This window comes from Lepisma saccharinum, chromosome 28 (assembly GCF_977018435.1).
Source record: "Lepisma saccharinum chromosome 28, izLepSacc3.1, whole genome shotgun sequence".
Classification (NCBI taxonomy): Eukaryota; Metazoa; Arthropoda; class Insecta; order Zygentoma; family Lepismatidae; genus Lepisma; species Lepisma saccharinum.
Window position 1 is genome coordinate 37,273,678 of NC_139256.1, and position 13,330 is coordinate 37,287,007.

Below are 13,330 nucleotides of genomic sequence, written 5' to 3' on the forward strand. Positions count from 1 at the left end.
CATGAAAGGAGTCAAATCGAAATTAAATTGAACGGACGTTCAAAATGTTTAAAAATAGCACTATTTCCACAACAGATCATCAAGTATTTTTTTTACCATTGACCCTCAGAAATATCTCAAACTGACAATGAACGTTCATTGAACTTATTTATGATTGACAGCTAAAAAGTCATTCATTTGCGTGACTGGTTGATAATCCACCACCAGATAGAATTTACACAATATTTACCTACAGTCACCTTCCCCCTAAAAAAATCCCTTGGTAATGGACTATTGTGTTCTTACAAAAAAAAAGTTATAATTTGGCACAATTTTTCTTTCGCGGGTAAACCTTTTGTAAAGGTGTACTTCAGTCTGTGCAATCAGCCCTTCCCATTTGTGAACAATATACTGGGGAAATCCACCGTCCTTCACTGTTGTCATTCCACTACAAACCCATCGTGATTTAATATTAGGATATCGCGTAGTTTACAAGCATCGCCCAAACCATTGATTCTCCCCCAAAACTTTTCCCTGCCTTCTTTTTTCTTTTCCTAGCTCTCAGCATGCAGTTTTCTTGCCACTTGAGGAAGGGAAAGCCGGTTGTGAAAGAAAAAAGGGACAGCCGAGGAGTGAGAAGGGGGGGGGGGGGTTCAATAGGAGCGCCAGCGGTACAGAGGGGGAAACGGCTAGCGTCTGTACGTCGAAAAACTACAGACATTTAAAAGAAAATTATTTAAGATCAGTTTCATTTCTTTGCTGTAGAAGAACAGTTGAAGCTTTCTTGTGCTTTAAAATGTTGATTTAAGTTATTACATACATTTGGCGAGCAAGTGAATTTTACGAAATTGAGATAAGGAAAACTACGTAATAAATAATGTATTTAAAAAAAGGCTTAACGACATAACAAATTTCATATTTGATCTTTAACTCAGTAAAATTTAAATGCGACACACTTGACTGTTCGAGCACAGAACGTCGACGCAAGAACCTATTTTTTAGGTATCATCACCAGCGGTGATACGGGCTCTTAAGTTAGAACTAAGAAACACTGTTTTTATTTTGTATTTTCAGGTGCTTTTTGGTTTTTAGGTAATTTTTAAGTACTTTTGGCATTTTTGTCACATTTTAAAATCATTTTTTAGGTTTCTTTTTACCTCGTCCCTGTTGTTTTGTGAATTTTAAATGCATTTGCTGGCACGATATTATTTTAACTGAAATCTTTGGCAGTGGATTAAATAATTAATTGTGGTAAATTTATTTTCCACCAGCTAACTTAAAATAATTTGAGTTAAACCTACTTTGAGGTTCCTTTGCTGGCCACTATTATTTAATATATGCTTTTAAAGTAAAGTTAGTCACAATATAAAAAAAATATATAATCTTATGCATGCAAAACACAACTGTACTTTCAGATGCTGACCAACTACTTTATCCTACAAAGCCTACTCTGAAAAGAAGTGAATGACATACAGAAAAACTTTGTTGTGTAGTTTAGGTACCCTTGACCCTCTGTACCCCCTGGAGAAAGTGCAATATTTTTAATGGTTCATGAAAATTTTGTTTATGAATGTTTTCAGTTGATTTTTGTTCGCGGAAATGTGTTATTGTGAAGTAAAGTACATCTGTTACTTTACCGTGTAGCTGAACGGCACAAAGATTTTGTCTTAAGTGAAAATAGCACCCAAAACAACTTTCCACAACATTAGCTATAATTTTACGTTGTTTGGTTAGCATTGCTAGGTTTGGTACTGACAGTTATTTTCGAGGTGTTCTTTCCCTATTTTAATGTGCATACAAACAACAAAAGCAGCAAAAGCACCCCAAAATTGTAGGTTTTAACTTACGTGGACCATACTTTGGGTTCAAATATTTCTGTTATTTGTGCTTTACTAACGCTGGAACCACTTTCATATTACGTAAAAAATCTGTTGATTAAAAAAAAATGACGTAATTCTTGAAGGGGTACAGTGGGTCAACGGCCCCGTAGTTTAAATCACCAAACAAGAGGTTTCATTGACTCTTTTGTAATTTATGAAAAGAACCACTTTCATTTTAAGAGTGAAAATGATTGTTTGGGCATTTAAAAAAAATTAGGTTGTTTTTTAAAATTTTAATATTCTTTACTATAGGTCATTTTTTTTAGATTTTTTATATCATGAACTTCCGAGTCCTACTTATTACACTTCCGAATAATAAAAGCATGCTGAAACCAACAGGAAAAGACATGTATGTATGTCTTGTTTAATCCCAATTTCAAAATACTAATATTTTCATTATACCCATTCTGCTTCATATGAATTTGCGACATGACTTAAAAGCACATAAAGGGGTGTAATGAATACATTCTGCATATTCCTTACAGAACAAGCTTTCTGTGTTATTTCACTATGCACTGAGCAGGTATTTGAAGCTTCAAATATGTATGAACAGATATTGATTGTTTCTCACAGTAGATGTTTCTTTATTTGTAGGTATATTTACTGATAATATTCTGAAAGAAATTTAATTTACTTCACATATTTGATGTGGTGGTTTAGTGGGTTGGGTGTCAGGCTGCCACGTGGGGCTCTACCCTCACATTCCCTAAATGTGCCTTCATGATGCCATCCTATATACACGGGGTGTGTTATATACTTTGGGGTGTAAAATTTGGACACAATTACATTTTTCTTTAACTTATACATGGCATACTATTCATATTACACAAACTTCAAACATTAATTTACACTTGTTTCCGAAGTTCAAAATGCCTACCTCATCTCCCTGTGAAATTTGTGAAGTTACAAAATTGGACAGCTTTTGTTAGTTTGAAGTGTAATACTATTTTGAGTATTTTGTTTCTAATTCAAATTTGTTCTATAAAATTAAAACTGGCCAAGTTTCGATTGTTTAATTCCGAATTAATCATGGTACACACACATTTTATACTTGGTTCAATTTCTATTTACGTCTGTTCTCTCATACTTCAAAGTCTTAGTGATTTCTTACTGCATGTTTCAGGAGAACAATTTTCCCACTCCGTGTACTCCTATATAATTCTTTGTTTGTGAACAGCCATTCGTTTACTGTTGTCTTGAACTATAGACTGCTGCTGCCATCTACTTTACATGCGTGGGGTGTGAAGGGGGTATTACATCTGCAAATGCTTTTGTTGTTAGGTTAGGCAGGATAGCATTAAAATAGCATCCATAAATGTTTCCAACATCTGATCACATATTATCTGGTCTCAAACACAAAATTCCTTTGGAGTCTCATATGAAAATGGCAGAAATAAACGAAAAACTGCTCCTCTGCATAGTGTAGATGCTCACTAAAGCTACATTTGATACCATAATTTCTCTGGTAAATAATACTTTGTGAAGCTTTTAAATGTGCTAGTTAGTTTCTCCAAGCTTGAGATTTCCTTTACAATCATTTCCAATATGCTAAATCACTCCTACAAAACTTGCAAAACATCATTAAACATTCTGAACTATTACCATTAGACTAAGCTAACTAAACCCTTTGACTGCAGTAGTTATATCTGAATAAAACTTTCTTTGACTTAATACTTATACCTTCTTAGTACATTTGTAATTGTTCTTAATTATGTGTTCCACATTTTTGAGAAGATTTTGAAGGTAACAAAATAAGTTTGGATATAAACAAAAATACTCCTAACGTTACCCCTGCATATACGAGGGTCACTATTTATATTTTGAGCCTAGCAATGAAAAAACAGGAATTTGGCATTGAAAACTGCTTTATTGTTTTTCGAAGTATTCTCCTTTATGGTCAATACACTTTTGCATTCGTTCGAACCATTTGTCAAAGCAGTTTTACCAATCTTCTTGAGACACCTCCATAATATGGTTTTTGAACGCATCAACGGCATCTTCCGCCGACAAAAATCGTTGTCCACGCAATTTATTCTTGACATTCGGGAACAAGAAGAAGTCATTGGGTGCCAAATCAGGACTGTATGGTGGATGACCCATCAATTCGATTTTTTGACTGTTCATAAAGTCGGTTGTTAGACGAGATGTGTGACAGCTGGCATTGTCTTGATGAAGAATGATCCGACGGCGTTTGTTTGTTTTCCATATTTGACCGAAGACCTCTGGCAAACAAATTGTTGTGTACCATTCAGAGTTGACTGTTCTACGTTCCTCTAAAGGCACAGTTGCCACATGACCAGTTTTCCCGAAAAAAACAGGCGACCATTTGTTTCGATGTGCTTTGAGCGCGAACAACTTTTGTTGGATTGGGTTCATCTTGAAACACCCATACAGTCGACTGCTGTTTACGTTCCGGCTCATATGCATATAACCATGATTCGTCACCTGTTACAATCTTTTGAAGCACCACGATTGTATTTATTGAGCATTTGTTTGCACCAATTGACGCGAGCGTCTTTTTGAGTTTTTGTCAAATTGTGTGGGATCCAACGAGTTCATACCTTTCTCACAGCTAAATGATCATGTAATATTTTATATATGCTGGTGGAACTAATGCCTATGGTTGCCTCAATCTCACAGTATGTCACATGACGATCTTGCAGTATTAGGTTTTGCACAGCATCAATATTTTCTTGAACAACAACTGATTTTGGACGACCTTCGCGAATCTCGTCGGTGAGCGAATGGCGGCCACGATTAAATTCGTTATACCAGCGTTTCAGAGTGGCAAAGGATGTGGCTTCATCGCCAAATGTGGAAGTAAGTTGATCGATGCACTCTTGTCTTGATAATCCACGTCGAAAATCGTAAAAAATCATCGCACGAAAATGTTCACGAGTTAATTCCATTTTATTGTTGTCGCGCAATCTCCAAGGCAACATAAACAACACAAATGATGCTATTGACAAAACATTTGAAGTACGTTATGGTCAATAATGCCAGACGATTCCGTGCAAACGTCAAATCGTGCCTAACTTCAATCAGTGTTGCCAAGGCTCAAAATATAAATAGTGGCCCTTGTAGCATCATGCCATGAAGGCACATGTAGTGGATGTTGGGGTAAGGGCCCCACACATTCTTGATCTTGGCCATTTTGGAGGTGATGTGGTCAGCACCACACTCTGGCCACTTTTACCCCCTCCAACCAGGGTTGCACCTAGGTATTCATTGATTTGAGGCTGGGTGAGCCCCAGAGCCACTTTATGCAGGCACAAGGCTGGAAAAATTCAGACTAGATCACGTCCCCAGGGAGTATTAAGGGTATATTTTTCCAGCATGTAAATTCTTTGTTTTTCTCTATCAGGCTGGTGATAACATATTATTTTTCGTTAATATTTGGTATACTAATTAATTTTGTCCTTCTAATCACGAATCTGTTGTTAAAATGCAGGGGTGACGTGTAGAAATTGTACATTATGCATGGGTAGCCCCACAAACCATTCACAGATAGCCCCACGACCAGTTAGGTTAGGCAAGCTTAGTTAAAATTTTGTTCGTAAAAACAATGCGATACAGCTCTAAAAAAAAATATTCCACTTACATCGGCTTTTTTCCCGAATTTGCACATGTGACCCCTGCAGTTTAACAACAGATTCGTGATTAGAAGGCCAAAATTAGTTAGTATACCAAATATTAACAAAATCAAAGATATTCTCTATATTGTAAATTCGCTCCTATTTGATCATCATGTTATGGAAACATTACTGTGAAAAATATTAAAATTTAATAAATTAATGTCATTTTTGCATTATTTTCAATGCTTTCAATATGACAAAGAGTTTCACAGAAATATACTTCGAACATCATGCTCAATGTCGAAATATTAAATTGAAATATTGATGTAAATGTGTACGCCCACGTGCAGTAATAGAATACATTAAAAAAAGCAACTTCTATTTAAATGTAGGAGTTGATCAACCTCCTCCATTCATGCACTGTTCCTGAGAACTACATTGCAGATGATAGAATGAGCATGCTAGGGTTAATTACCTCCATTATTGGCTAATCTTATTGTTCAAGGTTCAAAATAAGAGATTGCAAGGTGGAACTGTTATTTTTTTTTTTTTGTTTTTTTTTTCATCTACCCCAATTTTACCAGCCTCATTTTTCAAGCTGCGTGTGTTTTTTATATAATGAAAATACTTGGAAGATCTGACCTCTCTAATGAATTTGAAACCATTTTATTCATATTTTGTCTTCAGTTTCCACTGAAAAATCTTGAAAGCTCTGGAAAAACCATGTACGAGTGGAAAAGTTATTGAACTTCATAAAGACATCCCAAAGCCTGGAAAAGTCAGGGCAGATCAACTTTGCCAGGATTTGCAAAAGAAAAAAATACCACTTATTTTCTTGAACCATCATACTGATAAATTATTTTTGAACATTTGCTTTCAACACTGTTGAATAAGCTTTATTCTCTCAAATACAAAGTGCAGTTTCACACTTAAAACATGTTAAAGAGCTACGTAATAGTCTGTAAGAATCAAAGGGTTTGTCTTGCCAAAGTAATTGAGAACTGATTTTGTAGACAACTTTAAAGTTTCAAAATTTATTGATTTAGAATATAAGAGAGTGGAAAATTTGGGGCAAATAGGTTAGTTTTCCAAAATAACTTGAATGTTTGCATAACCATTGCTTTAAAACAAGGATATGTGACATGAATTTTGTGAAATGAGTGGGAACCATGTGTAAGTTTTATTAATGTTAATCTGTGTTGCTTTCATTGTCTTGTTATTTTTATATACTGCAGGGAGAACGAGATGAACGGAAAAAACATCTTCCACGGACCAGATCTGGAAGATTGTCAAGACCTCCACGTCACATGATACGTGATTATAAACGACTTCATCATCTTGATTTCTCCGAACCAGACTTGGACGACTCTGATGGAGGATATTCGGACTACCAGATCAGTGACCACGAGCGTGAAGAAGATACTGAGGCTACTAGGAAGGAAATACCAGGTGAATATGTTTTCTTTTCTTTCATTCTTGTACAGAAGAGATGTAGACAAATAAGAAAACGTATTAAATGGTAGTACAGTTCTGAACACTTCTGGGTTGTAATAATTAGGGAATGGAATTCTAGGTCCATACCTATATTTCTTGCTATGTCCTAGACGTATGCTATTTAGAGATGTTGGCGTTTCATGTACACACCATCCCGCTACTGAAATTCCATGGGACCTAAAAATGCCTAAATGAACTATAAATTCCTATAAATGCCTAAAACCTATTTGTGCACAATTTATGCACAAATAGACTAACCAGGTCTTGGGTATAGGTGTAGTATGACTCCACATTTAATCACGGCAGTATGTATCCACATTCTCGACATATAAAAATTGGTAGGTTAGGAGTTTTCACTGGTGATAACTTTTCTAATGGGAGGTTATCTATGTGTCCCCCTCCGATTTCCATTAAACTTGGCAGGTGTATAGAGGGGCTCAAAGGAAGAAATACGTGTTTTTGTGTTTCAGCTAAAAACGGGGGACCCCCCCCTCAAATATCAAGATGAGGACAAATTGAAGTGGGGATCTGACCCCGAAACCACATAAATATGGCATAGGAAGAACACGCACATATAATTGGAACACACAGCACAGAGCTGTGTTTGCCAGTGATATGCACTTCATATCATACGCACTTGTGTATCTGCCAGTACTATTAGCACAGAACTTCAACTGCCATCGTCCTTCACAATAGCACTTGCGTTTGGTACCGAGAATCCTACAGTTCTGTGCTGTGTGTGTTCCAATTATATGTCCGTGTTCTTCCTATGCCATATTTACGTAGTTTCAGGGTCAGAGCCCCACTTCAATTTGTCATCATCTTGACATTTGAGGGGGTTTTGCCTCCCCCTTTTTTTTTTTTAGCTGAAACACAAAAACACGTATTTCTTCCTTTGGGCCCCTCTATACACCTGCCAAGTTTCATGGAAATCGGAGGGGACACTTAGATAACCTCCCTTGCAAGTCATGTTTTGGAAGTCTCCTCTTAGTCATGTTCTTTGCAAACATTTTCATCATTCTTCTAAAAGTCCTGATTGAGTCAGTTTTCTGAATTGCAGTGTTCACTGAACACTCCTAACCTAACCTATGTGAAAGTAAAATAAGGAAAACATATTAAATGAAGAATTCCTACCTATTCCTACATACTACACCTATACCCAGGACTTAACCTACACTTTAATGTGGGATCCGAAGCACCATGTGCCTTCCAATGGATATCGAACCTACGACCTCTTCGTTACAAGTCAACAAAGTTACCACTATGCCTCGGGGAGAAGAACCAAGCCTGCCTTAGGGACCAGCAGCAGTTGCATTTAAGAAGTTTGCACCATAACTTCCTGCGACGTGGAGAGAAGGTTCTACATGGACAGTCATGGACACTTCTGGGTTGTAACGAACACATTGAAAGTTAATGGGATTCTTACAACCGAAAAGTGTCCGTGACTGTACAAACGACTGGAAGAACTTCACCACAGAGGACATTGAAAAGCATTTGTTGGTGCAGTACTTCAGAATATGAAGTTTTTTACATTGGAAAAATTGTATATTTTTATGATCACAGAATAATATTCATTGCACTAACTAACTCTCTAGTCTTCTTAAACCCGAAGGTTCATGACTGCAGCAACACAGGTCTTCCATGTGTCCCTGTCCTGAGCAAGATCTGTGTACTCTTTTCCATTCCTACCGATTTCCTTTATGTCCATCTCAACACTATCCCTCCATCTTAGTCTTGGTCTTCCTACTGGTCTGTTACCATCAGGTTTTCCAACGACAATTTTGTAAACTCTTCTTTCCTCTCCCATTTGTGCCACATGGCCTGCCCACCTAAGTATTCTTGATTTAATCATTCTAATAATATCTGGACATGAATACAAATTATGCAGTTCTAAATTAGTAACCTTCTACACTCACCTGTCTCCTCATCATCATCAATTAATAATTATGCCTGTTAATTTATTATAAGCACCTAAAAGTCCTAAAATGGACTAAAAACTAAAAATCCGTTCCCTAGTAATAATTCTATTTATTTTGAATGACATCTTCAGAAAGCCAGAAGTGGGCGTGACTTTACCAGTTCTCCAGAATTAGTTTAAGATTTTTTTTTTTTTTTTTTGCGAATATACAGAATGGTAACCATTGTTAAATAAAAAATCATAAATGTTTTTTTGTTCCTTAGATGCGAGTTGTATTTATAACAATACTGATGCAATGTTTATATAGTGGAACCCCGATTTGATGTTCCGAGATTTTACATTTTCCCACATTCTACATTCAAACTTGATGGTTCCAACATAGCAAAATGTCATGATGGATGCAGTAAACTTGGTTTAAAATTACTGTACTTACGTGAAATTTAGGAATTTCGACTTCCGCTTTGCACAATTTAAAGGTAAAATCCTATTAATTTCAAGAACCCTCTTTCTTCATTCACTAAGAGTACGGCGTCTGGAGCGGAGATGATGGATGATGAGGATGAATAGGATTTTACCTTTAAATTGTGCAAGGTGGAAGTTGAAATTCCTAAATTTCACGTAAGTACAGTAATAGCAAAATGTTATCAAATTTTCCTCTGTTTTATATTTTTCCGCATTTTAAGTTTTTACATCTTGGTCCCCTGAAAGGTGTAAAATTGAGGTTCCACTGTACAGGCTTATTTGACTAAATTTGATACAAACCGGAAATGCACCATTTTTTTCAACTTTGTGCTGTGATATTGCTACATTTGATGTGCTGTTATATTGCTACATTTGATGTGCTGTTATATTGCTACATTTGAAGTTAAAACAAATGAGCATGCATTTATGCCTTCTCTGTGCATTTTGTTCTTGCCCAAGTTCATGATATCAAGGAATGAATGAGGTTTTTTCTTTATTTATTTCTCTGACAGGATAAAGTTTAGCACATTCACTTGTACTGCACCCTCACTATAAACTATAAATTAACAAATATATATATAAGTAATAAAAGTGCCACGGTAGCTCAGTCGTTAGGGCATCTGACTACCATGCAAGAGACCTGGGTTCGATCCCCAGCTGGGGAGAACTGAGATTTGTTCCACCTGTTCAAGTGGCTCCGGCACCCACCCAATTTCGTACAATGTGGGTACCTGGAGGGTAAAGGAAGGCAGGGGCATGAGGTTGATCACATCACCCCCACCTTTGGCTGTGATGAAGAAAATGTGGGGCCCTAATTCCACACCCCCTACATGCCTTCATGGCATGGTGCAAAGCACAGGGAAGCACTTTATATAAGTAATAAAAATATAATGCTAAAGCAAGCATAAATGCAATTTTATCCTTACAATGTAAATAAGTGAAAGTTCCTAGAACATGAAAAGTGTCACTATATTGCATTCTGTTTTGACCACTACACTCCAGAGGATTGCAGAAAATCAGAGCTGTTGCTAAAGAAAGGTCGTGCAATCCCCCACCAACGTTGGCCAGGACTTCCTGTGACATATTTTTGGTTTGTGTTGAACTTGTATTAATTTACCTGTAGTTTAATGGCTTTTCAATGGAAATGCTATTACTGTCATCTTCACAACTTCCATTTTGGGGGAGAGGGAGTTTTTTTGTTTATAACATTGCAAGATTGATTAGTCTGCACATGTCATGCTCGTGATTATATTACACCTTAGGATCTTAGAACATTCACATGTGTAGTTCTTTAGAAGATAAGAATTTTTGAAGTCTGCAAGCAATGATAACCATAATAATTTTGAGCGTTCAGGGACATTTCACACGGGGACATCTCCTGAACACATTCCACTGACAACAATGCCATTGTTATGTGTGATTTAGAAATATGTGCAGTAGTGTCATTAACAAAAGGCACCAAATTTGATACTAGGGATGATTTACATGACAACTTTCTTCTCTCAACATTTCAGAGCTGACTGTTAAGAAGAGAAATATTTCTGACCATTTCCGTTGCCCAACATGCCATAAAATCTACTTGGGTCATAGGAGGATGGCTCGGCATTTTGAAATGTATCCTGACCATGGCAGTGTAGAAAATCTTCCAAAACCAGAAGATACAGCCAGCCAAAAGAAACAAATTGCAGGTATATATTTATTTTTATTTACGTTGTTTATTTTAGTAAGTTCTGCACCGTGCTCGTATTGGACCGCTGGCCACCCACAATCGTGAGGAAATTGGTGAGCTACAAGTGAGTAATGTAACCCAGTCATGGAAATCTACAACAATGACTAGGGGTTCGTTATTGTAATTGTTAATTGTGGTCTTGTCGTAAAGCATTTAACTTACAGTATTGGCCATATTATTGGACTCGTTAGTTGAAAAAAACTATTGAACATTTCTATAGTGAACTGTCAGATGTATGTGATAGAGTACCAAAACATGATACACTAATTCTACTGGGGGATTTTAATGCGAGAATAGGTAATGAATCCAGCAGCAGTGGAGTATCAGGCAGATTTTCCCTACACAAAGAAACAAGTGACAATGGAGAAAGTCTGATACAACTAGCACAATTACAAAACCTTGATATCAGTAGCACTAGATTTAAGCATCAAAAAATCCACAAAGGGACTTGGAAAATACCCAGTGAACAAGGATGTAATCAAATTGATCATGTATTGATCAATAAGAGGAGAGCTACATTAATCATTGATGTCAAAACATATAGAGGACCTAGTTGTGATACGGATCATTATCTTGTCAGAACTAAAATAAGACAAAGAATTAACATGGTTAATGAAGGAATATACAAGAAAACTAAGAAATGGAATATAGAAAAATTGAAGAAATTTTTTATACAGAACACATACAGACAAGAAATACAAACGAAACTTGAAGAAACAGGAGAAGAAGATGATGTGGAAGTGGAGTGGGATAATTTAAGAAACATCATAGATAGTACTGCTAATCAGGTTTTAGGAACCAAAGCATATGAAAAAAATGAAGATTGGTATGATGAAGAATGTAAAAAGGTGGTTAAAGCAAAAAATGAAGCTAGAAATAGATGTCTTAATAGAACTACAAGATCAAATAGAGAAAAATATGAAAATCTGAAAAAGCATGCTAAGAAAATGTGTAGAGAAAAGAAACGCCAAGCAGTAAAAACACAAATAGAAATGTTACAAGAACTAAACACCAAAAAAGAATATAGAAAATTCTATCGAACCCAGAAAGTTATAACACAACAGTATAAACCAAGAACTAGAAATTTAAAATCCAAAAAATGTCAAATCCTAACTGAACAAGCAGAAATAATGAATAGATGGAAAGAACATTTCCAGGGAGTTCAGCACAACCAGGATTTAGAAGTGCCCTACTGGAACACGATGAATCAGCAGGATAATGAAAACATATTAGTTGATGCACCAACATACGAAGAAGTGGAGACAGTAATTAAAAACTTTAAAAAAATGAAAGCACCAGGAAATGACAATATGAACAGTGAACTTATACAAGCAGCTGGAAAAGAAATGTATCGTAGAATACATAAACTTATAATTAATATATGGAATCGAGAACAAATGCCAAATGATTGGAACATAGCACTAGTGTGCCCTATACTTAAAAAAGGAGATAAAACAGTCTGTGAAAATTATAGAGGCATATCACTACTAAATAACCTATATAAAATACTTGCAGCAATAATTAACATCAGACTAACTGATTATGCCGAAGATATTATAGGAGAGTATCAAAGTGGATTTAGGAACAACAGAAGTACTACAGATAACATCCTGATGATGCGTTTGATTTTTGAGAAATGCTATGAATATGATATAGATTTGCATGTTTTGTTTATTGACTTCAAACAAGCCTTCGATTCAATATACAGACCAACAACATTACAAAGGTTACAAGAAATTGGAATACCAAATAAATTAGTAAGATTAATCCGAATGACAATTCAAAACACTAGAGCCTCAGTTAAAATTGAAAATGCAAGATCGGACTTTTTCGATGTCATGACAGGAGTCCGCCAAGGAGATCCTCTTTAAGCAACATTATTTAATTTAGTTTTGGACTCGGTGATTAAAAAATTAGATGTGAGAGGAGACATCAGTACTAGACTAAAACAAGTCACAGCATGTGCTGATGATGTAGCTATTGTAGCAAGAACTAAGAAAGCTCTTTCAGAAACGTTTATAAGTCTAGTAGAGGAAGCTGCAAGAGTAGGACTACAAATTAATGAAATGAAAACTAAATACATGAATATTAATAGACCAAACATGAATAATAATAGATCGATATTAATAAATAATTACTCCTTTGAATGTGTTAGTAATTTTACATACCTTGGATCTACACTTAACGAAAACAATAAAATAGAATCTGAAATAGATGAAAGAATAAAGAAAGGTAATAAGGCCTATTATGCAAATGTATCCCTGTTAAAATCGAAACTTCTGAAACGAAATAC

General features: G+C 35.8%; 1 protein-coding gene across 1 annotated transcript in view; it reads left to right on the top strand.

Annotated features, from left to right (window-relative positions):
- The window catches only part of LOC145980644 (uncharacterized), a 38,838-nt gene that overhangs the window by 7,189 nt on the left and 18,319 nt on the right, over nucleotides 1–13,330 (top strand). Inside the window, exons 2-3 of the mRNA XM_083113679.1 lie at nucleotides 6,670–6,883; nucleotides 10,823–10,996. Of these exons, the coding sequence (XP_082969805.1) occupies nucleotides 6,670–6,883; nucleotides 10,823–10,996 (388 nt within the window). The remainder of the gene's footprint in view (nucleotides 1–6,669; nucleotides 6,884–10,822; nucleotides 10,997–13,330) is intronic.